Genomic DNA, 27,605 nt, shown 5'->3' with positions numbered 1-27,605 from the left:
TGACTTCTGACAGTTGCACCAATGTTTTGATCAAAACTGTCAAAACGGGCACCATTTGTCAAAGTTCAAACCTTCCAACGTCACAACAATTGACATTCACACAAAACAGCTGGACACAATAAACATAAATAAATTCCCTCGTTGCCGTCCCGCAATATCGCTCAAGGTTGCGTTTGGCACGGGCTGTGCGGTAAGAATATTGCCACACAGTCGAGCAAGCCGCCAAGTTCTCACCATACAATATTACTCACTCTTCCCGGGACCTGGTAACATTGACTTCCAAAAAACTCCTTAGCAAATAGGTTGTGATAAAAGTTTGCATGCTGTGGTTGTGATTTTGAATGCTAATCTGTGTTTAGAGTGTTCGAAATTATGGGACGAAATGTTTTACTTAGTAGCTTGCAGAATGCGTCCTTCAGTATCGTGTTTCAGGTGAGTTAAAAATATCAGCGCGAGATCGTGCCCTCTTTTGTCACTGGGCTGACCCTTTTCTTTGCAGATTATATGCCGGTGTATTACGTTCGCGATCAACGCTTTCATCGTACGGAATGTTGGCCGGGAGGTGCTGGGAATCACCAATGTTAGGCTGTTGTTGCTGGAGAGTACTCTATTGTTTCTTTCGAAAGAAGCGATCCAACGGTCAGCTCTCAGTTCCCGACACAACAAACAGTGCAGCTGGGCGCAACTTATCAACCAGCTATGGATAACGTAGGTATAGAACGCACGTACCTCTTTACGCGGTAATCGAAAGGCTTCGGTTTAACACATTTGTCCTTATTAACAGTGTTCCGGTGTGTTTTATGTTGGCCATCCCTTGTCTGTACATTTGGCTGCACTGGCTATCGGCAGTCGATACGGTTTACGCAGAGCAGTATCGGTTCGGCTGTTTTGCGATTGCGTTTTCGTGCATCATCGAAATGACGGCGGAAGCGCCTATATTCGTCGGGCAGGTGTTTTGTTTCGTCAAACTGAAGGTGATCCTGGATACGGGCCACATCTTCATTCGCTCGTTCATCTTCATCGCCATCGTGTTGCTGAACAAGGACGTTACGATCTACGCGTTCGGGATCGCACAGATCACCAGCGCTTGTACGATCATCGTCGGCAACTACGCGTTTTACTACTTTTACATACCACGCTTGATGCGATATCGTGACGAGTTGAAGAAGGTGGACGATAAAAGAGTGTTGCGTGAGAAGTACGGTCAGCAGTATGAGAACATGGAGGATTTTCCGTTCGTTTCCATCAGGCAAATGCTTCCGGGAGTCTTACCGAACCCGGTATGTAGTAATCGGAGCGTCAGCATTGGTTGGCTTACACTAAATACAAATTATTTTTTTTTTGAAAAAATGTATTGCTAGAATTCCATGTTCAACGCTGATCTGCAGACGCTGGTGCTGAGCTTCGCCAAGCAAGGAGTTCTGAAGCAAGTGCTGACCGAGGGTGAAAAATACGTAATGTCCGTCAGTCCCGTGCTGACGTTTAGTGAGCAGGCCACGTACGATGTGGTGAACAATATGGGCAGCCTAGCGGCACGGTTCATCTTCCGGCCCATCGAAGACAGCAGCTACTTTTACTTCACGCAGTCCATTGCCAGAGAGACGAGCCTCGCCGAGCAGCGGCGAGATGCGGTACAAGAAGCAGCCGACGTGCTGGCGTACGTAACGAAAACAGTCACTTCGATCGGTCTGCTGGCGTTCGTGTTTGCGCAAAGCTACGCCGGCACAGTTTTGCTGCTGTACGGTGGGGTAGACTTTGTCGAGGGAGGTTTGCCCGAACTTCTTCTCCGGTGGCACAGTTTAGCCATCGTGCTACTGGCTCTGAATGGCGTCACCGAGGGCTACATGTTTGCAACCAACACTTCGAAGCAGATTGACACTTACAACTACTATATGGCATTCTTTTCCGTGACGTTCCTGCTGCTCTCGTACCAGCTGACCAACTGGTTCGGTCCGGTCGGATTCATTCTTGCCAACTGCTGCAACATGAGTTTCCGCATCGGATACAGCGTGTTCTACATCGGCAAGCACTTTCGGGCGATCGGACCAAGCCCGCTGCGCAAGTCGCTTCCTGGCCCGCTGTATTTAAGCGTGCTGGCGGTGTGTGGCGTACTTTGCAAAGTATCGGAAGCTTACTTTAACGGTCGATCAATTATGTGCCATTTGCTCGTCGGTGCCCTCGCCACACTGGCCTCCGTCGCAACGTGGACTTTCGAAAATCGTCAACTTTTGCGTACGGGATTGGCGCGTTATCGCTCGCGCAAGCAAAGTATCACTCCGTGCGACAACCGTTGATTTGGGATGTTCGACGCTAAAAGCTCCCGACCACTAAACGCAGCACAAGTTGTACCAAAGAGTGTCACAGGGGCCGGGGTTGTCGGCCAATGGACAATGTTTTCCTCCCTATTGCTTGCATAGTTCAGAAACAATTGCTGTTTCGCTCCTCGTGTTTCCATACCGTCCAAGCACCGAGCATTGTTGTTTGAAATAAGATTTATTTTTTATATCACATCCCAATAGATGGCATTTGACGGAAGGGCATAATTATCGCACGTACGACGACGGTTTTGTATCAGAATGTGATAACCAATTTGGAAATAAAATGCACTTGGCCTGCATCAACAGCTGTTGATGACGTTTGGGAAGGGTAATTTCCCAGCTATGCCGAACTGAAACGCTTTCGCACAAAATATGCATTCGAATTCTATCGCCTTGGTAGGTGTAATTCACTGTATTTGCAATGGTTGTATCGGTTTTCCAAGTTGTAATGTATTCTTTTACTAGCATCCCTAACTCTCCACAAGCTTCATCCTAAATAATTTTCCCTTTCTTTAAACGGTTCAGTTTTTTTTTAAAGTGCACTGCTTTTGTCTCCTATTGTTTGTTGTTTTATAGTTTGCGCCTCATCGCAAAACAACTAAAGTATGTTGGATATCATCGTAAGAACTTCAAATGAGTAAGGGGGAGTAAGAAAACAAAACAAAAACTATGACCTCCCATTTTTTCCTACTTTTATACTTTATCCTTCAAGGATATGACCCTTTCGCAGGCGCAGAACTTCCCATGTCACACCAGACCAAGTATGGTATGCATGATGTTTCGGAAAACGTGCCCCGATGTGGTACGGCCAGCCCTGACCGGAAAAACAGATAAACCATCAAGCGTTCCTTAACCGCAGTGACAAAAGGCTGAACTACCTAGACTCGCCCTACTTTACTGGACAAATTGTAGTTTGATCGAATGAGCAGTTCTCCAAAAAACGTATAACACTTAACTGAGGACCAATTGACTGGACGTCCGGTGTCTTTGTGACATCAATGAAGCTATTCTTCGATTCTCGCCGGCACAAAACAATTACAGTTCAATGGAGCGACGAAGAGCAAGAGAGACTGACTTGGTCTAATAAAACATGTTAGCTGTACCGCCGGCGGCCCCGTACGGGCTTGATCGGCTGCCACCGTATGGATTCGTGGCCGTCGTTGTCGACGTAGCCGCACCGGAGACTCCGCTCATCATGGCCGATGTGGAAGGTAGATGCAGCAGGGGGGACGATGTGCTGCCGGTGCTCGATCCGTGTCCACCCGTCGTCGAAGTGATCACGGAGGGGTGCGTCACTTTGTTCTGCTTCAAGCACCACTCTACGAAATCATCGATCAGAACCGGCCACGCGCCTTCCGCATCGTAGTTTGACATACTGTCGTCGATGTAGGTAGCAAAATCAAGTAGCAGGTTCCACGTGTCCTTCGGTATTGATCGTTTATGGTTTTCCTGTATTGCAAGCAATAGAGAAGAGAAAGAGAGATAGAGCTCTGCCGTTGCACTCTGCGGTCTGAATGGTCCGCATAGGGCTTACCACCAGAAATTTGCACCAAAGATCGAGAAACTTGAACCGATCTTTAAGTACGATGTTCCAGTAGGCAATAGCCATGTCGAGGTCCAACCCTTTCTGGCCCGGATCTTTGGCGTAGTTGAACGTGAACTGATAAAAATCTTTGAAGCGGCCCGGATCTTTCAGCTCGTGCTCCAATCGCGGCAATTTCTCCTTTAGCTTCTCTAAGCTATCGACGCCCAGATCGTAAAACCCATTCAAAAACTCCATGCGCGAAAACTCGCACTGTGCTTCCGCCTTGAACCGCCATGCAATGATTAGGACCAGCTTTGATTCCGGGCTGAGATGCAGATCCTCCAGAAACCGCTCCACGCCATCCGAGTTGATTTTGTTCGGGTCGGCCGGATCGCGGTAAGCGCTGAATAGTTGCTCTATCTTCTTCCGGTCCAGCTCACGGTAGTACAGGTCTGGATTTTGAAAGTAGTTGTCGCACGAAAGGTCCAGCTTCCAGTCATTTTCCTGCAGGCACCGAATGGCCGTCTGCTCTCCGGTGTGTGTGAGGGATATGAATTTCTTTACCTTGTCCTTTTGGTTGAGCTTTAACTTATTCTACAACGAGCGAAGCGTAAGCAATGTTACAATGGGTTGCGGGTCTTCGGAAAAAGTGGTTTAGCGAATTCCTGTGACATCGGACGATCTCCTAAGGTGTCCCCGTTTTGGAAATTGACTACTTCCTGGCCCACGTCAACCGCTGACCTTACCATAATTTAATTCCGGCAAGAGGATGTCGATCTATGAAGAATCTTTTCTCTGGTGGATGTCGAAAACAATCGTTTTTGCGTATTCTGTAATTTTAGACTCGGAAGGAAAACATTCCCAAACAATCGCCAAAAGAGCTCTCAGCTTTGGAACGTCAGTCTGACAGCACGAGTGAACTCATACTGCGGGGCCACACGGAGCGTAAATCGGAGCGCAAAAGCGTCAAACCGTTTACGCTTCGTGTGGCAGGAAATATGAAACAGAAATTTCAAACGTATTTACATTCTTGTTTTTGGTGCGAGAAAACAGAAATCGAAGAGGTTAGTTGATTTCTGAATATTTTGCTCTGTTGTTTTAGATTTTGTTGCTGTACCAGCAAATAAGAACTTACATTATCCTCTGTTTGTAAACAAAGCGTTTGTTAACGTGTTTTTATGTGTCCGCTGAGGCATAAACGTTTTGAGATAAGCGCAAACAATTTGGCATTTATCTGAAATGTCCAATCGAGTGTTTGCGCTCCGTGTGGCACCCCAGATACGATTCGTTTTTTTAAAGAGAAATCGAAATCGTAATTCGGTTCAATTATTTTGGGTCGTATCAAAAAGGATTTTGCGGCGTAAAATATTCTACTAATCAGGATAAATCAAACAATTTTCGTCACAATTCGGCAAAGCAGCGCCCTCTAGGATTCTGGCAGTGTACTATTCACAGCTGTCAAAATTGACCGCCACTCCGCTTCTGTCAAACTTCTTCACATGAAATTCGTTTTGCAGTTCAGTTCTAAAAACGCTCGCCACGAAATAACATCGTCCGTCAGACTGCACGATGTTGTGTGGGCAAATTTTTATTTTGATTCTTAGTTTTATGAACTGCAAACTATTGCGGCCCGCTATGTTCACAAGAGTGTTTGAATAATTCGAACCGCGAAATACCGAGTGGTTTCGTGTGGCCGCGCCAAGATTGCGAAGGGATTACAAGTGTGCAGTGTCACAAGTTTTAATGTTTTATGATGCAAAAATAAGTGCGCTACGTTTTTCGAATAGTTTGTGTGTCCCTGGCCGAATGCTATAACTCACAGGGATAGTGGAACAACTAAATGCTTGCAGTGCGTGTCCAATAGCGGTAGGAAAAGTGCGTAAGGTTTCCTGCAAATCCCCCCAGCAACGATCTGAGTGATTGAAAAGTGAGAAAATCCTGTGTCACGAAGTGTTTGGTGAGAAGTGAGCATCGTGTGGCGAGCAAATTCCTTGTTCTTCGTCGTTTCACTGGAGTACTGCGGCTAAAAAGAAGTTTTTGTCGTCGCAATTTTCCAGCAATCAGCCACATTTAGCTGGTGGAAAGCAAGTGATGTGTTGTAGTGAAAGTGGAAAACCGACATACTCGAAGTTTCGGGCCGGGTTCCTTGCACGACAGCGAATGAAAGCTTAGTTTTTCTGCGAGGAATGTAAGCAAAAATTTCGTCCAAACACCCAACTCATCGATTCGGCAATTATTCCTTTCCTAACATCGTTTTCCATCTCTCTGGACCTCTTTGTTGTTACTATTTTTTCATCGGTGTCCGCAGCCCACTGGTATTGGTGCGTTCGGTGGGTGTGTTTGTGCTCTCCAACGAAAACGAGAATCAAGTGGTTCCTGTCGCGTGAAGAAAGTAGGCGCTGGTAAAAGTAGGCTAAACCCTTTCGGAACCCGCACGATGGACGCAACATGCTCGAGGTGGCAAGTCCTTATTTGCCAGTCGGAAGAAAATGTGTTTGAAGTTTCCTTTTTGGAATCGATTTTATTATTAGTTTTAGGATCAATTTTTATAATATGCTCCCTCGGTTTCGATGTTACTACAAACAACTTACCGAGGCCCAGTTTGTATTTCCCACATGTGTGCCCCATAGCGGATTTAGTAATCCTCACGATGGTCCTTTGTTGATTCAAACGTGCTCTGTGCACGTTATTTATTGCGCCAATGCCTCTGCACCACATGCGAACGGGTACGTAAACATCCAAAAGTTAACGCCAAACTCCCAACATTATCAGCAAAAACGTTGGATTTGTGGTGCGGTTCCCAGTACCGCCGGCAATTTGCAAACATTGTTGTTTGTTTTAGATGGCTGCGATGGCCTTTTCTTCGTTGCGCCAGGTGGTTTGGGTCGGGATTCGGAAAAATGTGTTTTTTTACACCGAACCTAATACTTCAGGCGTACGGCAATCGTACGGCGAGAGGGGCAACTGCCAAACGACCGAACGGACGGCAAATAAACGAAAGAGATTCTTATATTTCAATTCTGCATGGTAATCCGCCGGATAAATAGTATAAGAAGAGTTTGATCCAAAAGAGTTGCGCCAATTGCTCTTGCAAGTTGCTGGGGAAAAGTATGCAGTCGCCACGTGGACAATATTTTACTTCTACAATACACTAAAATAATATGAAAACTTTTTGAATGTTTTTCCCAAGATCCTTTTCTGTCCTATACTGAGGAGCTTCTTCAATTGGTTGAGTCATTTCGAGTAGAAGATAATATTTTGCAGTCACTGTCACTTTTGCAGCCGTAAAATGTATGAGTTACTGGGTAGTAAACACTGGCGAGCCAATCGATTAAATGGGAACCAGACAGAGCAGTACATTGAAATTAAAACCGAGCACACATTCCACAGCGCTCTTCGGCCTACCGGCTGGAACAAGAATGTTTTAATTTGATTCTAGACGGGTCATTTTGAACAGTTCTCCGTGCAGGAATTTAATAACTTAACATATGCGTTGCCCATTGTGAAATTGTAATGAAAAACACCTGTAATTTCATCGAGTCCCGGTGTTGCAGCTTAGAGATACGATGTTTAATCCCATAGGCCGCCCGGGTGCGAGGAACAAGTTGAAACAGCGAAAGTAACGCAGCGGGGCGTTTCACCGCCAAAAAATGAAAAATTCATAAACCAAAGAAAATGGAAAGCTTAGTGAGCGCTGTAAATTAATGTAGGTTTCTCGTTGGCTTATTTGGACAACGTTTAGAGGAGACCGATCGATAAAGAAAGTGAAAACACCGTACACCGGTGGGGAAGCGGATAAAGGAAACCCGTACACACCAGATGGAAATGGAGTGAATTTAGGTTTCCATCGGTGGTTGATGAATTTTTCGAATGCCTTTCATCCGGAGCCTCGTGCAATGTTGATTCCCTTAGACCTCTATCATAATCATTCATGGATTGCATTTACTTTCAGCGTCACTAACGTTGCCTTCTAGTGGCGCTGATTAAGCTTGCCGGCATGCCATCGACGATAGGTCACTTTCTTAGGAAATCACGATAAACAAACATTGGCTCTGATCAGAGGGCGCATATTAACTACCGCAAGAGACCTCGTCGGGGGAATTATTTATAGCTCCGTGACCAGTTGCATGCCGACGCGGTCAATTGCAGCAATTGGTTCAAACCGCATTGAGCCTTCACATAGCCTTTGAAATGCCGTTCGCCGTTCAGCTGTTTCTTTTCAAAAATACCACCGCACCCGCAGGGCATGGTTAATTGTTGAGGAAATTTTCACGTATCCTGCACTGCCTGGCAGTGCCGATAGTGAGTTATAAGCCGTGTGCCAACGTGTGTAATTAATATCCTCGGCCGGGAATAAATGTTCGTGTGTTCGATGTCGTTCTCGTGCCGATTAATTTGGTTCCCAGTGATTTGCTGCCCTTTACTGCTTTCCCATAATTCTGCCCTACGAAAGCCCTACTTTGCTTGCTTTTATCCTGGCTGCCTGTCACGAACAGCAGCCACGTTGTGCGCTGCCCGAGAGAACCGTACGCAGCGTTTTGGGGTAATGTGTTTGCTAGTCTCTCGGCATTTGCGTATGGCAACACGTCCGCCTTTTGCTGGTAGACTCATTATGAATCCACCCCGCCGGCAACGGGTGCTGGTTGCCGGCCAGTTTTTATGATGGTCTACCGATGCTGAGATGAGACGCTCCGGAACTTGCTGAAGGCGCACACGTGTCCGTAACACGATCAGTATCACCAACCCAAAAGCGATGTTACATAACGATGTGGCACGTTCTCTTCAGTACCACTTTTGCCTAACCAGTTTTATCGTGTGATTGAGCATCAACTTTCCGAACGGAACGGAAGAGGAAATAGTGGGAGCCTGAGAGAAGGAGAAAGCATTTGATTTATGCTAATGTTCACCATTGGCGGCGCTGTGGAAGATGTGCGAAAGTTGTCTCGTTTACGTGTTTTTTGTTTGTTTTTTTTTTGCACGGTAAACGTTTGCGTTCACCATCAAAACAGTAATATTTCATGAGTAGCGTAGAAAATGCGTAAGATCTTCGCAAGGATGTAAATTTATTACTGTGCGCTTGTCCTCCATCAAAGGGCAGAGTACAGCGTCCTCAGTTGGGCAGATTTCCTTGGGAAGACAAGAGTTTTTCTCCTTTGAACGAGTTCCCATTGTTGCGTATTGTGCGCCTTGAGTTTAAGATCACACATTTTTCAATAAACATTTCATGATATTCCTTTGAATTAATGGACTGCAACGGCTCGTCCTTCACAGCTGTACCCCGGTGGTCAATAGTGTAAGGCACAAAACTTTATTCACCACTCAGAGACAGCTTTCACTGACATTGATGCTGGCGCATCATCAGATGCCGTCGGTCGGTCGAGATTTGCAGGTTCCTCTGCCAGCGTACGGAATCTCTGCACGCAGACAGCGAAACACGTTGCGCAACGACGATAATGATGTTCATCCGGTCGGAACCCGACGGACATTGCTTGTTCGGCGGGAACCACTGCCGAATGCCGAGCGAGACGGAGTAGTCCATCAGCTGGCTGCCATCCGTTCCGTTCCGTTGTTTCTTTGTTTTCCTCTCGTCCGCCTTCTTCACATTCACGGCCGGGCTTGATGGTGACCCGATGACCTTCCGATGGAACGCGAAAAAAGGTTAGCCCGAATACAAGAATGTATTCGGTCTGCTCGCCGCGAGAATCTTTCGCAAATCGTCCAGCTCTACGGCCGGCTCGCAGCTATCTGTCTCTCTGCGCTGATGAGATTATGCTTCAGCGGCTGCCATGTCAGTTCCTAATCGCCCCCATAACTCCGACGCGCTGTGATGTGCCTTCGGGGTAATCTGTGTTGACCGAACGTGATTGCCGTAAGGTCGCAAAAGATGCATTGCTAAAATCTCTTCGCTGCTGCAACAACGCCTCAACATTCTTCAGAAGGGCATTGGTTTGTGGACTTGGAAAAAAGAGTATATCATTGTTGGAAGCAAACGAAAATGACAGTTGCATGCTCGGGATCGGGCTCATGATGGCAATAAATCGGATATCGATACGAAACCCGAATAAGCCAACGTTGTTAGCGATCACCTACCGCTCTATGCCGTCTAATGCTCCTGTGGCTTATCGTTACTTGATATCCTTTATTATCAACCGTGGAATTTCAACGGATTTATACTTCGAAGCTCTTTTCAAGCAGATACGCTTACTTTGGCATTGGACCACAAGACTACACAATCCAAGACCTAAAGGCAGAGCATTGTTGAAACCCAACAGTCGTCTTTTTTCCTCAAAGTAAAAAAAATGCCCAGATTAAAATTATTATACTATTTTATTATATGTTTTATGAATTTTAGTTTTATTGCGCAAATACATTAATTGAAGGTTTTTTAGCAAATGTTTTCTCCAGAGCTCGCCCTGAAACGCATTAAAAATTGGAAAGGAAAACGAAACACCCGGGACGGACGGAATTCGGACTCAAACAGAGGCAGTTGTTCAAGTGCAAATTATTTTGAAACAGTACTCGAACACCACAGGTTGGTGTGTAACGCTGTCTACAGTAACATGCCGCAGGCCAATCGAGTGGGGTGTATCCGGTTTTCCATCGGCAGCCGGGCAGTGGTAGTACCATTCCCCGGAGGCGTTGGCAAGGGTCATCATTAGCCAACAGTGGATAGATTTGCTTACACACAGCTCTTGTCGTAAATCTTTTCCAAACGAAATTGTGTTCGGATTTTTAGCTAAAAAGCGCCTGTAGCTGGAGGCGCTCACTCTGCGTGGATGACGATGAAAGAAATTGAATCTGAATTGAGATTTCTATCGCCGGCGGGTTTCAATGTGTAACCAAATTCCCCCTTTTTCGCATAATGTCGACCTTTTCGATCAAAGAAAGATTTTTTTTCAAAGAAAAATTGTTTTCAAAACAAAGCGGTTGGAAATGGATTTAAAGTAGCTCTCGCAAGGTGACCACCGAATAGGCCTTTAAAGATTTGTTGAAGGTTAAAACTTTACGAAATCACGTCGCAGAGAATTACAAGAATTAAGTCAGACTCGCTTCCTCAGTAAACGCGCTCGTGCGTGCTTGTGAATAAGAACACGATCTGCTCCAAAAGGCAGATTGAGGCAGCAGCGGGGGTCAGGAACGAGGTAGTGAAGAGCCGCTGACGTGGTGGTGCGGTGCGCACCGCGCTCCCGTGTGGCCAGTACTTGCGTGCGTGACTCGTTTCGATAGCGGCTCATCCCCGAGATATGCGCGCTCCATAAAACGAGCAACATTGGCTCGCTGGGCGTAAAGAGGCCTAATGCACGCACGTTTCGATTTGTTCTTGCGTACGGGCACGAGCTTAGGAATTAATTAACGGGATTATACACACAGAACTTGACACAATCGCGCTCGCGAGTGAGTCCGTTCTACACGCCTAATGGTTGGCTTTGGCTCCAGCTGGGTCACAACCACCAGCGTGGGCCCGACTAGCAAACAATTGGAGTTCTACGTGTTGCGAAGCGTTTTGCCAAACCAGAACGTAACGTTTGTGCCAAAAAAGTATGTCATAAAAATATCCATGAATACAGTTACTTCACTGCGGAGTTAATTGGATTCCATGCCTGAAGGAAATGCGCGAACGATGATTAGGAAAAGTACAGGATCTTAGTAGTTTAGCACATGGGCCCAAAAATCCCGAAATTCAATTGACCGGATCCATCAACATAATCTCCATCCAGAGCAACACAGTCTTTCCGGCGGTGCTCCAACATTTCCGTACCCTCTTTTGTGGAACTTTTTACCATTTTTGCTTCAAAATAGGCCTAGGTTTCTGTGAAAACCTCTTTAATCGATTGAGTTGAGGCTTTGAAGAATGGTTCCCAAAAATTTTCTTCAAAATCTCAACTAGACTTTTTTTTTAAAACAATTATTGTTACTATGTGTGTAAGAATGGGTAACTGAAATGTGGAAAAAAGAAGGGTCACCTTAAAAACCTACACTCTTCCATCTTTTGCAGTGCAAAGCTGAAGCAGCAAACATCATTCTTCATCTACATAAACCTCACAATCGTGGAAAATGTGTTAGATATGGGCATAAAGGCTTAGAAATTGAATGTGTCTAGAGTGGTTTTGTTTGAACAAAATTGCCAACCAGCCAGCTTTCAGGTACTATTGTAAAACGGCGCTGGGCTTGGTGTGGTCACACTCGACACTCTGGTGTGTTTCTTCGCCTAGAGTTAGTTTGAATTGAAAGCAATTGTTTAAAACTAACCATAAAAGTCACATCATCGAGAATTGAATAATGCAACAAATCCATATAAAAATTGCACGTTTTGCTAGGACACCACATTAAAGCGCAGCGAAACCAACATTATGTGGCCCATTTTCTCCCATTCCTAGACTCAGTGCACCTCCACTAATCCGCTTCGGCACCAGACGCTTCGACCTTCTGGCAGACACAGGAAGCGACCGAGCAGGTTCAATAACCTTTCGCCTTCCGCAGACGTATCATTCTTTAATCCGTCTCCCATGGCCCCCCGGGGACCACATCCGTCCGCGTCGTAGCCCGTCACCCAAACAAAGGGGTATTAAGTGAAGTGAATCATTTTTCTTCGGAACTCACCACGGGACGACTCGGTTCCCTCGGGTTCGCTGGACTATCTAAGCACTTCCGCTTTTTCTTGGATGATGCTGCCGCCCCCGGAGTGGCAGTTCCGCCGACGGGAGCGACGGCGATAACGTTACGTCTACCTTTAGCATAAACCTTTGCTCCACCTTAGCCGGAGCCGGCAGATTATTTGGCGTCTCTGTTGCTTCTGTTTTTATAGTTTCAAACACCACGGAAGAGCCGGTGTTCTTTTAGCGTTTCGTGGTTCGTCTCTCAGCAAGACCACAGATACGAGTAGGAATGGAGAGCCACTTCTCAAGTGGAATCTTCACACAAGAACCGGCGGGAAAATTAAAACGAAAGCCCCATTAGAACGCTCGTTCGGAGTGCTCCTTGTGTTGGTCGTGCTGGGGTCGTTTTAAAGTTAGCGTTTGTCGGAACATGCTGGATGGATATGAGTTTTATGAATTTTCACACAAAAATCACTTGATAAGGAAACGGCAAAAATTCCTGAATCTCTCGCCGGGCGTTTCCCTCGGACATTGCCTTCGGCGACCTATTTTTCCCGCCTTCAAACACACACATCTCTCAAACGACTGGCTGGCGGCCACTGTTGCACTCGGGCTGTGTATACGGCACGTGTGAAAGAATGGGGTTTCTGGCCATGATTGCGCCACACTCGGCACACAGAGTGCGCTCCGTCTCCGTCTGATTGTTTACAAATGCTGGGAGTAATCACGGTGGGAAATGTGCATTTTTCACCACGTTTTCTTCCCAGCCAGGCAGTTCGGGCCGACACTGGTCGGTGCCGTTTTCCCATTCGAATACCCGCTTTCCTCGGCCTCTCCCAGAAGTGACCCATTTTTGTGACTGTTGCACAAACGAGAAGGCATTGCCGGCTGACAAACGGTTTACATTAGAATGTACTTAACTTCCACTTCCGTGCTGCAGCAAACCGACCATCCCGCCCTCAGTCCGTGCCGGAGTGCTCTGGACATTGAGAAGCCTTTCTGAACCATTTAATTAGAGTTATGCTGTGAGCCGCCGGTTACCAGGCCGGGTTCTGTGCCGGAAATATGATCCCACGTAGTGTGTTGGTTTGTCGCACAAGAAAAGGATGTAGGAAATAAGGAACTAATGGACACACGCCACCGTGTACAGAAGTTCGGCTTAGCTCGTTTGTTTGTTGGGTTTATTTAATCCCCTAACATAAAGTCGTTGTAAGAAACAGTTTGTTATCTGACTGATACTGAACGGGGCAGGGACAAGCAAACAACCGCATTAGCGTTTAGTAATGTTTGTTAGCGCCAAATGAAGTCTCATTATTAGCAAAGTCTGTTTGTTTGTAAACTCCAGCCACATGCCAACTCACTGGCAGTTAAAGCAATGAAACGTGTACGGAATATTAAGATTCTCGAGTATCTAATTAAGTGGCAAACATAAACACATCATTACGCTATCTGTTGGTAAATACGGGAGACAAAGTTTGATGAGAACGGGTTGTTAATAAATAATCGTTCGTCCCCGGTAATTAGGCGCGCACGAATGTGGCTTAACTTTGACTTCCGTGACTCCGTTGAGATCCGAAATCCGCACGTAAAAAAAATGTATGTTTTACCTTGTCCCGACATGGTTTCCTTCCGGCTACCGGGTGCCTTGACACGAATATAGGACTGTATGATAAGCAAAGAATAATGTTGCTAGCCCGTTTTTCGGTTATTGTCACTATCACAGTCATTCCTGGCCACAGGTCAATCAATTTCAGTACCTGTTGAACACATTTTTACGCCAGGATTTTTCTACCGGGAGCGCTCCCGGCAGCACTTGGTGTACAATCGGAGAGAAACGGAACGGAAAGGAAACGGAAAGACAGAGGTCGACAGAGGATTATCCTGGTTTTATCCTGAACATTTGGCACACTATCAATCGAAATACTGTGTAAATTTGTTACTGGACATAAGGCACAATCTTTTAACATTTTATTGCATTAGCTTGAATTTGCTGATCGAAAGGCGGACAGTGAAGTTTGCGAGGAGCGTCTAATTTTATTTCATTCTGGAAATTCAAAGATTCAATTTCAAAGATCTGCCTCTGCCTGAGGTTCGTGGCGCGCCGGTCACGAAAAGAGTCGTTTTCTCTTTATAAATAATTCAAAAAATTTCAGATAATTTCGTCAGTTAATAGGAAACAAAAATTTCGAATAGTTTTCCCTATTCTCCGAAAATCGATCTGTGAAAAACCAGAGGTCCTTTGAAAATTAACTGAAACCCAAACAGAGGGATTGGCCAGGGAAGTTCAACAGCAAAACGCACGCAGCATTACAGTGAGTTGGCACACACAATGCCCGAGTCACACTCACACAGATACACACTGCCCGTGGTGCCATCGGGTTCGTGCCGATAGCTCTCTTTGGTGGCACCCTTCTGGGTCAGCCAAGGTCGTCGGCAGCATAATTTTATGGTTGTTTTTTTCAATGTTTTTGCTGCTGCTGCGCCCATTGTGTGCATGCCCTCCGGCGTTTCTCTTCGGGTGGCCAAGGAATCGGGGAAACGTTCATTTTCACTCTGTTTGCCACGGGCGACGATCAATATGCTCGATACGGGACGAATGTGTTGCGTGCCAGAAGCATGCAGAAATTACTGCAGCCCACCAGCAGCGGGGCCAGGTGCATGTTTTTTCCCTCGCTTTTGTTGGTGAACTCGGCAGCGTCGTTCAGGTGTGACGCGCTTTTTTATGGCCACATGTCGTCGTTGCCCTGCGTCACTATGCTGCCACCATTTGTTCCGGGGTTTGCGCGTGTGTTCCGGTAGAGTCGCACACCGGCCACAGCACCGTGTCGTTATGAACGGGCGCGCCCGCCTATTTGCCGGTGACGGCCACTGACAGCGCAAGACGTACTCCGTTGAGCGGGGCACCAGGAAAAGGCACCGGTGCCGCCGTTGCTGGTGGCCAGGATCACCCGACCCGCGCGCACGCGATATTGGGGCCAAAGATGGATATCGATTTTTGTGGGGCGCCCATACGGGCGCTCATAAATTGGGGGCTGGTTTGTGTTTGGTGCTTGGGTGCTGTGTTCTTTCACTTTCCTTGTTCACCGGCTAAACTTCATTTAATGACACCATTTTTGGTGTGGGGCCCACCGAACGGGCACCGAGGAAGCCTGTGGGACGGATGCGCTTTGGTATGTGGAATTTTTGCCTTCCCCAACATGGAGCGCTGACCAACGGAGCGCGAGCACACTGAGTAATAGCGTTCTACGGGAACCTTTTCGCTTCGTGGCACGATGGAAACAAACTCACCGGACCGTGAACCACAATGGAGACCAATGGCACACGAGATGCGAAATGGTTTTTATGTGTGACCTCCTCCCTAATGGAGGATTGAAATGGAAACGAATCACGTTCTCTGGGTCTGGCACCCGACCCGGGCGATCTATTTCGCTTTCATCTTCGCCAGGCGCAGCCTACTCCAGAGTCTGCTGATGGATGGAACGGAAAACTATTATCACGATGTTTAATTTATACGCATTTTTTAAAATTAACCACTTTTTATGTGTTCACATTCTTTTCAGGACCGGGCTGGACAATGTGATTCCACAGATCTTGAACCACCTGGAAGTGAAATGGGACAGCAAGGATCGCGCATCGAGTGACGAAACTACAGCAAAATAGTACAAATGTCTGCCATCCGTTGCCGCCCGGACTATCGTAGCCAGCACTACTGCCGCCGTCTGCCGCATAGCGAAAACATAGTTAAGCCATAGCACCGCTGTAGTAGCTAGCCGCCATCTGCGTACCACTCTGGTCCCAATCGGTCTTCGGTACGACCAATCGGAGGCTAAACTTAGGCCTCGGCATCGGCGGAGTTCACCAAATTTTGGAAAACCCGTTTCGGAGGCACAAACTCTGCGCGAGATGATCCACGACTCTGCTCGGAACGGTGATGGTGGAGCCATGACAACCACGACAACGTCGGCGACGACAACGACGGTTGCTCAGCGCGGTGGAGGAGGTGGTGGACCGGTGTTGGTGCGCCCGACTTCGCTACTGCCGCCGGAGAAAGAGCCGGTCAATTTCCAGATCAACCTGATCGGTGCGCCACCTGAGGTGGAGGCCTTGATCGAGCACATCAAGGCCGTTGCGGAGCAGTTCCTGTACCACTGGAAAACGTTTCCGATAAGTGAGTCGTTTTGGGAAAGCACCTCGGTAACCATTGGTTACGCTGGCTAACGTGTTAATGTTTTCTTTCGTTCGTAGACCTTCCGACACCACTCTCGATCAGCCCTGGCGGTGGTGTTGGCAATGGGGGTGGTGGTGGCGGTGGCCACGGGGCGGCACTAATGCCCGGTGGTGGAGGAAGCAACGCCAACATACACAGCACCGTCATTGTCGGCGGTGGCAGTGTCGCCGGGAACCGGAAGTCACGGGCAATCAATCTGCGCGATCTTTTCATTGCGCCACCATTCGACGAACTGGATGCGGTCGCAGCAGATGGCACCGGTGAACCCCGGTTGCTGACCAGCGCCCAGCTGCGGTCATTACGTGAGCGTGGGTTAGTATGGACCACCAAGCGTGTGCGGGTGTCTCCCCCCGGTTCATGATTACTGCGTTATGCGTTGGTTCTTAAATTTTCATTTGGCTCTTCTCTTCGGTTCGCCTTTGCTTTGGCCTTCCCAGATGGAAAGGGTTTCCCGACACGAAGTGAACCGCAGGGCAGGAGGTCCAGGGCAGTTTGCCCTTTCGATGGTTCCCGCCCGCGCTCCACTCCGGGTTGTCATTTGTTGTCGTTATTCTTCTTTTCGCTGCCGTTATTTTAACGGCTTTTAAATTGAAACAAATCTCCTTTAGCTTCCGTTCCGTCACGGATGAGTACACATTGCCCGCTTTGGTCACGTTTTCGGAGCGAGTTTTCTTTCACTCAAACTCTTCTACGGCGTGAGCTTTCCATCGTTAGAATCTTTGAAGGATTAATTCAGGCTAATCGCTAAACGAACTATCAATGTGTGGCCCGTGTGGGAAATAGTTGAAAAGAATGATTGAATGTATTTTGAAGTTTGGCCTATGGTGGAGAGCTTCGTTGTAGAAGATTTGTGTTGCATAAGTTTTTTTTTGTGTCATTCTTTATTATTTTTCTTTTATTTCGGTTGTGTGTCCATTTGTTTTCGAAAATATCCTATCAATAATTTCAGTAATTATTCATAAAGTATGAATTTACTATCATGTCACACACTGCAATGCATCTTCACCCGTTTCATCACTCACGTTTCGGTTGTGTTAAGTCTGCATTCTTAAATTTCATTTTTTTTCACCCACTTTTTGTTGGTGTGCATCGTACCGTTACTAAACAAAAGTTGATAAAAACCATTTATTGTGTATTGTACATATTTTCATTGAAAGCTTGCAAAAGGACAAATTTGGGAAACCGAAAAAATTGAATTTGGAACAATTGGAAACGATACGATTTACTGGGTAAATGCTGTCGACTTATCTGTAAGACGTACTAGTGTGTTCTTGGCTATTGACTTACTACGTGTTTTGTTTGTTATAAATTTCGTGTTCCGCGTCATTCGATCGAAGATTCTGAATATTCACAAAATATCCGTTGCTGTAGGATGCGTGTGTGTGTGTGTCTGTTATGTTTTAAAGAGTAGACTTAATTAATACCAACTTGAAAAGTTAGCCAACCTACCACTCTTCGAAGAAGGGAATCATTTTACATATAAAAGTGAAAACAGTATGTCTTCGTGAACGAAACACATCAATCTTACGACCCGTTGTTCTCCGTTACCTACCATGCACCCGAATTCCGATATGTTTTCCGTTAAAATTGCACCATTTATGTGACCCCCCCGTGGATTGCGTAGCTTGAATTCCGACAGAAAACAGAACGTACAATCGGCAAAGAATTCGAATACCATCCCACAACCGTTTCGTGAAAGTCCCGCTCGCTTGCCTAGTGTTGCCTATCATTTAAATTACGTAGACTTTTCGAGAAATCAAAGCCTAGTATCTGCTCTTTTCAAAATTCAGATGTACTTTTTGTAGACCTAGACGTGTGATTTAAACTTTCGTTTGATTGCATTACGAATTCCGACCACCGCATGTTAGTGTGTGCCAGAAACGTACCGTAGGCAAAGTTGTTCGACCACCAAAGTCATTTCGCCGTATACCGGTGCGACGTTTTTATTGCAGTGAGTTCGAGGTACCAAGCCTAAACTTTCCCGGCCAAGTTCACCGTTGGCGCCTGTCACAATTCCTGCAGAAAGGCTCGGAAAGGACCCGGGACTCGCTGTTAAGTGATCTGGCGCTCTCCGCCCGCTTCATCGTCATTACTGCCAAGGGCCGATTGACCGGCCATTTCTTTTCCGTTGCGCACGCGTTCCGCGCTCTGCTGCAAGGTTTGATCAAGTTGGTCGATATGGTCGTAGGTAAGAGCCAAATGCCGTTTTAAACCACTCGCGCCTATATTGTGCGTCTTTTCTTCGGTAGGCGTTCCCTCGCTGCTAGCGCATAATTTAGATAATAAAATCAAAGAAGAACGTTGTCGGTTTTTGGTAGCAGAGTTAGTTTGTAGAGTAAGTACGACCGGGGACCGACCGCAGAGAGTTCAATTCGATGAGCTGCCATCTTTTTCTCTTCCGCAGAGTGAGTATGAAGACTGTCTAGACTCGTTGTGCAGTTACGTGCGCCACCAGTTGCGCCGTGCCACGATGGAAAAGTTCGATGTGAATTGTAACCAGGCGCAGCCGATACCGTATCTGTACATGACACCGAAGGGACAGGATATTGACCTACGCCTGTTCTCGAAGGACACGATGCGTCGGGCACTGCCAATCCTGGTCGGAATACTGGAGAAGGAAACACGCGGTTGGTTTTTGCACTTTCGCGAACGACTAATCACGGAGCTGCGCGAACGCAAGATGTCCGATGCGGAAATTGAGGAGGAAGTGAACGACGCGGTAATGAAGGAATACCTGCAACGTGTGTACACCTCCATTCTGTCCAACACCGATCTGGCCGAGCTGGGTGATAATATCCCTCAGCTGCTGGTACAGCAGGCACAGTCGGTCGTAATCATGCACAAGTATGTTGGGAAGAAGCGTTAAAGCGTTGTGTCTGGTCGTATACCGTATTGTGTTTTTTGTTGCTTCAGAGCGGTAGATAAAATACAGAAAGAGCTGAAGAAATCGCGCGAGGAAATGGAACGAACACTACAGGAACAGCATCCGGTTCTTTCGCGTGTCTATCCGTGGTTAAGGGCCAAACTGAACACCGGTGAACAGACGAAGCTGTCCAAAATTACCTGGGGAGCCCACGAGGAAGCGCTGCGCACGGCCCAGAAGCACAATCTACACCAAACGGTGTACTTTCTCAGCCGTGATCTGGCATTTATGAAGGAGGTAAGTAAACGTCTACTTTTGCGCCAAGCGAACCTAACCTCTGATTTGTCCACAGCGAGAACCCGTTCTGTTGAAGGAGCTGAAAAATGCCAAAACACCCACCCGGAACTTCCAGTGGGCGTGCCGGATCTGGTCACCAAAGTCCTGGCTGATACGGCGCAGCTTTCAAGGCCACTCGGAAATTATACCGACCGTGATCTGTCAGCAGGCGACCTCGATCGTCACTCCCCGTTCCGACCCTAGTCAGCCGGTGTTTCTGGTCGAGAAGGAGCTCATTCGTTCGACCAGCACACGATGGCCGATGTGGCGCCTGCTAAACCTGTTCCAGCGCACCTGGACCTGGACGTGGAACATCATGTTTCTGCTCGGCGTGATCGTCCCCTGGTGCAGTCCGCTTGGGCTTCGCGCTCTGTTCTGCGTGAAGCCTTTCATGGCTGACCTGGAGCTCTCGCAGGTCAACGGTACGCTGTTCCCGCGTAAAACAAGCATCACACAAACGATGACCTCGCGGTTGGTCGAACTGTGGCGTCACATCTCCAAAGCTCGGACACACTTTGAAACGGAACCGGACACCGGGTTCATTGGAAAGGGCATGACACGGCACCTGAACCGGTTGTACAACTACTTCATAAAAGGTTTCCTTGGGTCGCTGGTTATTTTGATCCTGTTTCCGTTGCTCTGTCTGGCTGTGAGCGCTTCTAGCATTGCACTCGCCATTGCCGCACCGCTCTGGATGCCATTCATTACGGTAACGTTGCACCTCTACATGATGCTGTTCTACGATCTCGATTGTCCGGATGAAAGCCGCCGGAATCGGTACTGCATTTTGCTGGAAGCCGTTGGGTGGAATATTTTCCTCCAGGGATTGATACAACCGCTGGCCGCGTTGGCCGTTGCCTCGCTGCTTTGCCCAGCCATAGCGGTACTGGTATTTTTCGTCGGCATCGTCCGGTACTGGGTGCGTTTGTTTTGGGATGCGGCCACCTTCCATCTGTTCATTAAAAAGTGTGGCCGTGTACCGGCGAGCGACAGTTTGGCGGTGCGTCGTATTGCCGGACCAGGGTTGGCATTGGATTACTACTTTTCGGTCAAGCCCGAGCAAGCATTGGCCGCGTTCGAGGCAAAGATGGAACTTGACGAACTCCAGGTATGGATGTGGAGAGGCATAGGCTAAAGAAAGATTCCAAACAAACACAACCCTTGCTTTATGGAAATCCTTTCGCAGGCTTACCAGCATTCAATGGAAACCATCATCTGCCAACCGCAGAAGGACTTCAGTCAGTTCGTGGAAGCATGCTTCGGCCCATTCTCGGCGCAACTCTCGAAAACAGTTGGACCCTATCGGCAGCTCGAGCGCGAGGGTCACGATTTAATGGCATCGTTGCACGAGAAGCTCGAGAAACGACGGCGTGATCTACAGACGGGACTAACGACCGCAGTCAAGTCTCGCATCAAACTTAACACGATGGAGTTGAAAATTGTGATCCAACAATCGGCGTACATGTTAGAGAAATTTTACCCTTCGCACGTCATTGCCCGGCTTTCGATCAGTGAGGAAGAGTTCTGGGATGCCAAGGGCCTATCGGTGGGCGATTGGGCCGGCTTAGCCGGAATGCTGTACGCGGACATATTTAGTCTCGACTTTCTTACGCCGCTCTCGGACACCGACACACAGTTCAAGCTGGAACCGCACGCCCAGCTCGACCTGTATCGGTACACGGAAATGGTGCAGAACACGAGCGACATTATGGGCATTAATGGGCCGGACTTGCTCGGTAATGTGTACGCACCGCGCGGTAACATCCAGGTGCACTCACCGTACCTCGAAGTGTCGGCCTTCAATCCGCGATCTCGCGTTATGATCAACTCTCGGCGAGCAGAAAAACGAAAGTGAGTAGACGTGCAGCGCAATGCCGATCGTACACCTTCAACTTTAAACTAACTTTTTATAAAATATTGTTTTTTGCAGTGACACATCCTCGTCCGGTTTGACAACACCGCGCGTGCGCGCACGACGTTCTCCGATCCCGTCGCCGAAGCAGAAAACACAAAGCTGGAAACCATGGAAACGGAAACAGCACCCAAAGCACGCGGCAGATAAGATGCTGATACCGCTGCCCATACCGCACCCCGTGCACATCGCCATATCAATCTACAATCGCGACTCGGACCAACCGATACCGGTCGAGTCGGACCTGTGCTGGGAGATACTGCGCTCGATCGAGGAGTGTCAAGGTGACCAGGAAGCCATCATGCGTTTCCGTGAGCTGGGCGATCACATTGATGGTCATCACCATCATCAGCATGGCCGTTCGGTTGGATTGAGCGTTGACGGGTTGGCGGCCATCGACAGCAGCATCGATTCACTCGATTCGCAAAACTCGTCCAATTCTGGCACAAAGGACAGCATGGACATGATGGCCGGAGCTACAGAAACGCTACCATGTACCAATCGCGAAGTAACGATCGTCATGCCATCGACCGTGCTGGGGGAATCCAGTGATACCGGCGGCTCCGAAGTGATGCACGGCGGGGGCGGCGCCACCACCACCGTCGTGATGATGCCTTCGACTAATGGTACCGGAAGTATCACGACGACCGTTACTGCTGCTGCTACCGGAGCCACCACACCGTCATCGATCACCGCAGGACCAACACACTTCCACTGGACACTCCGTAACTGGGGCAATGGCGGAGGTGGTGGAGGTGGGTCGGGACAAGCTGCTTCAAACCGTCGCCGTAATACCAGCTACACCTACAGTAGCACGACCACCAGCGGTGGCGGCGCCGGAGGAAACTTAAACAGTGGCAGTGCCACAAACTCCGCCAACGACAGCCAGTTGGATCAGATCCGGGTCGATTTGGCTAGCCCGGAGGACATTTCGCTCGACACTGATAGCTCCCGGGCCATGTTCACTGCCGTGTACGGTACCACAGTGTGAGAACCAGTGTGAGAACGGCAGAGCAAGTAGATTAAGAAGCAGTTGTGAGCAAACGATAATACTTATTTGTCATAAGTTAACCGAATATGTTTTCAGTATGAATTTCGAATGATACTTCCACTACTGGCCGATTAGGTGCACCGAGTGATCGTGGAAAGGTTTACAGTATGTACCCGAGCCTTTTAATCTCTATTCGGGTTACTGGCGAAGTGAATGAATTTAATTTCCGGTAACAGACTCAGCGGCACGCAGTGTAAGATAAGAGTAAGTTTATTTTTTTGCCCATCATAATTCTACCTTCGTTTTTTTTTTCTTCTAGTCCGAGTTGTTTTACGTCGTACTACGACGATCTGTTGATGTTATTGAATAATTATTAGTCGTTTTTTAACACTTAACTTTATCGTTTCTAAAGAGAAGAACTCTTATCACCTTGGACAAAATGCAAAGTAACCAACTATTCAAAGGTATTGGAAATAGTCCCGTAGAAATGATTGACTTAAACTCTCCCGAAACCACCATTAGCCATCGAGAGAGTCCACCATGCAAGGAACAGGGAACAGTTGTCGCATAGTCAGACTGCGGCATCGCGAGATCACATTACGCAAGATAGCAATTTGATCGGGGTGGGGCTCGATCGGAAGAATAGGAAGAGAAGCTAAGAGTTAGATTAATGAAGGTTTACGCTTTTCGGTTCGCTCTCTCCAGCTCTCTACTTGGTCGAACTTGCGATGCGTACTACGTACCAATTAGCATACCACTTGTAGCAAGTCGTCTAACGGTAGCGTATTACATTATGATAAAGAAAGCTAGAATTTTATATATATACACCCATTAAATACTGTAAAAGCGGTACCAAAACAATAATTAACATCATACTCCGTTCCACGGAACGCACTAGACAATGAAGCAAAGAAATATGCTCCGATTATCGTACTCTACCCGTAAAAGTTTTGCATTTATCGTGAACGGTACACAATGAACGATATTCCATTGCGCGCTCTCGCTCTCTGTCTCTCCATAGCTATTATTAAACTAATCTTTTTTTTGTCGAAAAGAACACGTGTTGACACTCGCTCAGCACTGTGTGTTGGGAGCGGATTGAAAATATCTAACCTAGGTTGTTTTGTCGGTCCGAACGATCTGATAGTATCTCGATCACCAGGAAGATAGGAAATGGTGGCGAATACACACCACTTACTCGTAGCACAATATTACAAGGTTAACCACATGTGTCGTAGACGAGGAAAATTTCGCGCACAGAGGCTAACTCATGCGCAAACATTCAGGTAAAACTCCCAAAGGCACTTTAATAGTTTCTCAACCTCACCGATGATAAGTAGATAAGAGAGAGTACAAACTTCAGGCCGGGTTTTGTTTGGTTTTCTTCGTCTCTAAGCTAAGCGTACAAGTCACTCGGTTTGTGATTTTTTAATCGTTTTAAATTTGCCCCTTTCATCATTCTTTCTCTCGTCTAATTTTAAGTTCTCAATTCCAGTTGTTGTGATACTCGATCGAAACTCGATTCTAACCTCTTCCACCCTTTGGGTCATTCCAGAATCTGAACACGTTTTGAAACACATTTTTTTCTTATTTAAGTAAACACCAAAAATGCGACTACTTACTGTTGCCCATAGTAATCGATCTTACGATCCGTTCTGAGGCGCTTAAAAGTCATCACGTTACAAGCGTTTATGGTTTACCGCTATCCACTTCAAGTAGTCTAGTATTTTGGCTGAATGGGCCATTTTTTGTATTTCCGGACACTTCACTCCAAACAAAACCAAAGACGATCCAGCAGCTAACCGCGACTCTCTATTGCAAACAGTCCCAATGCCGTAGATCCGTAGTAGATATTCGTTAACTTAAGATGAACGCATCGCACGTTAGTGTGATTCGAGGATTGCGAGTCAAGTACGAAACACATGGGAACCAACCATTAATAGTTTTTTTTTAATTAATGACCGTTTGCTTTTATTGTTGTGTAATTTTATGTGACACCCTGTAGAAATAAGTCTACATTTGCCGAGTCGTCCGAGTCTTGTCTACTCGGCCCTCAAAGTTTCCGATGTACATACACTCTCCCGGTATTTGTCACCATCCCCGACGGCAGTACCATATCCGTCGCAACGGGCACTCCCAATGGACCTCCCCCGCGGATCCATGATATGTTCGAAACCAAACCATTCACTAGTTCGCTCCTAGTTATATATGCGCCACAACGCTCGTTGTTGTCCGGTACGCCAATGATTGCGCCATGCTGTGCAGCGTGAGTGAGAGTAATTTAAACCAGGCATAATAACTTCTATGCAAGAAATATTTGGGTGGGCAAGATCGAGAAACGTGTGGCACGGTGGAATGCATCGGATAATGCAGACAAAAACTGTGGAGCAACAGCGTTCACAAGCAACACTCGCTCGCTGCAGATCATTTGCTATTGCAATCAAACAAACTAATTGAAAGTTGAAATTACTAATGTAAGAAGGTAGAGGAGCTAATGAAAGATAATGAATTTAATGAAGAGAAAAATATATTGAATTAAACAAAACAACTAGACGAAAGGAAAGAGACCAGCTTGAACGTAGATGATCTAGAGTTGCTCGTGAGGGGCTTCGTCGTTGAAAGAAATTACGCTTAACTACATACTTTTTCGTACATTCCAGCACATTTCACTGTAAACCGTGATTTTGCAGCTGGTGCCGCTTTAGCGAACTTCGACAAGCGTACGAACTGTTGCAGACGTGGCACAGATAACGACATTCTCGGTGAGTGGCTGCTATATGACCGTTGAGATGGGAGCGCTGGAGATACGCCTTACCGCATTCACCACAAACGTAAGAGCGCTCCTGTAGGTGGCGCGATCGCCGATGTTTAGTGAGGTGATCCTTTGTCGCGAACGTTGCGTTACACTCGTTACATGGGTTCATCTTGTGCTCGCTGTGCGCCTGCCGGACGTGTGCGTTGAGATTTGAGTTCGCCGTAAACTTCTTGCCACAGTACAAACAGGTGAATGCTTTGATGCCCGTGTGACGCTTCAAGTGATACTTCAACCCCGAGGTGGAACTGAACCGACGATCGCACAGCGTACAGTAGATGTTTTCCTGGCTCGCGTCCTGGTGCCTTCGCTGGTGGTTGTAAAGGTCCTTGGCCGACGGACTCTGGAAATCACAATATTGGCATTGCTTTGCTGGCATGCCACCCTGACCCACGTGCTCCTTGTAGAACCGGCAGTTGTGTTTCTCCAGATTATGTTTCCGCTGAAACGATCGCTCGCAAAGGCTGCACGTAAACCGGTAGCCGCCTTCCTCCTCCTTCAGCGTGTAATCGACGGTGTTGCTGTGCACAAGAGACAGGGCTTCCTCGGCCTCCGGGATGTTATTTTCTCGGAAGCGAACATTCTCCTTCATGTGCTCGACCCGGTGCATTCGGTAACTCTGTAGCCGCGCAAAGCTTGCCCCACAATCGTTGCACACCAGGCTGCACACATCGTGCTCTTCGGCCAGGTGGATGGTTAATTGAATTTGCTTCTCAAAACCCCGATCACCGCACTGTGGACACCGATAGCGGCAAGATTCCTGCTGCGGCACCAAGTAGATATCGTAATCGTCGATCAGATACTCCTCTCCGTTTTCGATGTACTTCTTCCAGATCTCGTCGTTTTCGAATGCTTCGTCTAGAAAGTCTTCCAGCACCATCCGCTGGTCAATCTTCGGCTCGGCCATGCATTGTGCTGTTTCCCTTGCTTTGGTGTTTCGTGTGAGGTTAACATTTTGCAAAAATTCTTCCTGCTCCCTGCTCACCACGCCCGTTTGTGCACATTCCAACGGGGCCAGTTCTTTCGCAAAAAGGCTTTCGCTCAACAGTTCTTCGTACGTGTCGGTGCCTTGGTGCTGTTCCCGTAGGTGATCCGTTAGTGACTCAAAGTCACTATACGCCGTGCCAGTGCCAGTGATACCGCAATAACCACAGAAGTAATGGCCGCTCTGCTTGTGATGGCGCGATCGTATGTGACGATTGAGACATTTTCTCATTCGCTCCTTTCTATCACAGTACGGGCATGCGAATAGGCGATCGGCATGAAGGAGACGGACGTGCTCCAACAACACAGCTTCCGACAACCATCCCGTGTGGCAAAAGTTACATAAAAAATCCTTATGATGTCGCATGTGGTTGCGGTAGTTGGTTTTGGTGATGAACGATCGCTGGCAAATACCGCACGAGAAGCATTCGGCTGGGCTGTGGTGAATGCTTTCATGCTGCAACTGGCCACGGCTGGTTTTAAATGGTTTTTGGCACGGAGTGCAGTAGAAGTACCGTGACTGCGGATGGCTTATTTTTAAATGTTTTGCGTGCTCTAGTTCCGTAGCGAGTTGCGTGTCGCAGATGCCGCAAGTAAAGCGTCGTTCCAATTGCTCTAGTCCATTCGCCTCAAGGCTTGATCGTTCCAATGGCGAAAGCGCTTTCAGCAGCGCACCGTGGAATCGATAACAGCATGAGAGCTGCTCCAGACACATTTGGCAAATTCCATCGTCGTCCAATATGTCCACTTCCTACGCATTTCAAACAGCAGCAAAAGAGGAAAATGATTCTCTAGCATTGTTACGATGTGCAATGAAGCAATGGTAAATCGACTTACATGTGGAAAATTGAAGATTCTGATCATTTCTCGCAAAGTCACGTCTCGCCCGTCTACAACGATCTTGTCTTTGACGCACTTTAAATCTCCTACCGTTTTGCAGCACCATTTACACAGTACTTCTGCTCCTCCGGAAAGTTGCTGCATTTTAAATTTCGGCGTTTTACGTTTTCGGCGACCAACTTTTCTGCACTATGTTTGT

At 47.3% G+C, this 27,605-nt stretch overlaps 4 protein-coding genes across 5 annotated transcripts; 2 read left to right on the top strand and 2 right to left on the bottom strand.

Moving 5' to 3' along the window:
• The first annotated feature begins 176 nt into the window (after nucleotides 1-176).
• Nucleotides 177-2,663, top strand: LOC131212505 (protein RFT1 homolog). The gene is made up of 4 exons (XM_058206400.1): nucleotides 177-432; nucleotides 500-708; nucleotides 785-1,280; nucleotides 1,362-2,663. The coding sequence occupies exons 1-4, from the start codon at nucleotides 373-375 to the stop codon at nucleotides 2,292-2,294; spliced, it is 1,698 nt and encodes a 565-aa protein (XP_058062383.1). The 5' UTR covers nucleotides 177-372; the 3' UTR covers nucleotides 2,295-2,663.
• Nucleotides 2,487-4,726, bottom strand: LOC131212506 (DCN1-like protein 1). The gene is made up of 3 exons (XM_058206401.1): nucleotides 4,590-4,726; nucleotides 3,853-4,437; nucleotides 2,487-3,767 (listed from the first exon to the last, which is right to left on the bottom strand). The coding sequence occupies exons 1-3, from the start codon at nucleotides 4,590-4,592 to the stop codon at nucleotides 3,399-3,401; spliced, it is 957 nt and encodes a 318-aa protein (XP_058062384.1). The 5' UTR covers nucleotides 4,593-4,726; the 3' UTR covers nucleotides 2,487-3,398.
• Nucleotides 4,727-16,382: 11,656 nt separating this feature from the next.
• On the top strand, nucleotides 16,383-22,941 carry LOC131211805 (uncharacterized). Its single transcript, XM_058205427.1, has 10 exons — nucleotides 16,383-16,608; nucleotides 16,686-16,980; nucleotides 17,826-17,897; nucleotides 18,621-18,856; nucleotides 18,918-19,003; nucleotides 19,073-19,512; nucleotides 19,582-19,828; nucleotides 19,884-20,975; nucleotides 21,054-21,718; nucleotides 21,798-22,941. Exons 1-10 carry the CDS (start codon nucleotides 16,383-16,385, stop codon nucleotides 22,768-22,770), a joined length of 4,332 nt encoding a protein of 1,443 aa, XP_058061410.1. The 3' UTR covers nucleotides 22,771-22,941.
• Nucleotides 22,942-25,270: 2,329 nt separating this feature from the next.
• Nucleotides 25,271-27,524, bottom strand: LOC131209433 (zinc finger protein ZFP2-like). 2 transcript variants are annotated; one of them, XM_058202505.1, is made up of 3 exons: nucleotides 27,404-27,524; nucleotides 25,977-27,317; nucleotides 25,271-25,925 (listed from the first exon to the last, which is right to left on the bottom strand). In XM_058202505.1, exons 1-3 carry the CDS (start codon nucleotides 27,428-27,430, stop codon nucleotides 25,437-25,439), a joined length of 1,857 nt encoding a protein of 618 aa, XP_058058488.1. In that variant the 5' UTR covers nucleotides 27,431-27,524; the 3' UTR covers nucleotides 25,271-25,436. The 2 variants fall into 2 exon arrangements, with proteins under 2 accessions (XP_058058488.1, XP_058058487.1); XM_058202504.1 differs by having other exon boundaries at nucleotides 25,271-27,317.
• Nucleotides 27,525-27,605: the final 81 nt, after the last annotated feature.

The sequence above is a fragment of the Anopheles bellator genome, chromosome 2 (genome assembly GCF_943735745.2).
Source record: "Anopheles bellator chromosome 2, idAnoBellAS_SP24_06.2, whole genome shotgun sequence".
Taxonomy (NCBI): Eukaryota; Metazoa; Arthropoda; class Insecta; order Diptera; family Culicidae; genus Anopheles; species Anopheles bellator.
The sequence above is the reverse complement of the archived record's forward strand: the minus strand, read 5'-3'. Positions and strand labels throughout refer to the sequence as shown.

Coding starts and splice junctions, on each gene's coding strand:
- LOC131212505 (XM_058206400.1), top strand. CDS start 373: ATGGGACGAAATGTTTTACTTAGTAGCTTGCAGAATGCGTCCTTCAGT. Junction 433..499: donor CCTTCAGTATCGTGTTTCAG/GTGAGTTAAAAA, acceptor TTTTCTTTGCAG/ATTATATGCCGGTGTATTAC. Junction 709..784: donor ATCAACCAGCTATGGATAAC/GTAGGTATAGAA, acceptor CCTTATTAACAG/TGTTCCGGTGTGTTTTATGT.
- LOC131212506 (XM_058206401.1), bottom strand. Junction 3,768..3,852: donor TTTGGTGCAAATTTCTGGTG/GTAAGCCCTATG, acceptor CTTGCAATACAG/GAAAACCATAAACGATCAAT.
- LOC131211805 (XM_058205427.1), top strand. CDS start 16,383: ATGACAACCACGACAACGTCGGCGACGACAACGACGGTTGCTCAGCGC. Junction 19,004..19,072: donor TAGCAGAGTTAGTTTGTAGA/GTAAGTACGACC, acceptor TCTCTTCCGCAG/AGTGAGTATGAAGACTGTCT. Junction 21,719..21,797: donor CGGCGAGCAGAAAAACGAAA/GTGAGTAGACGT, acceptor TGTTTTTTGCAG/TGACACATCCTCGTCCGGTT.
- LOC131209433 (XM_058202504.1), bottom strand. CDS start 27,430: ATGATCAGAATCTTCAATTTTCCACAT. Junction 27,318..27,403: donor GAATCTTCAATTTTCCACAT/GTAAGTCGATTT, acceptor TGAAATGCGTAG/GAAGTGGACATATTGGACGA.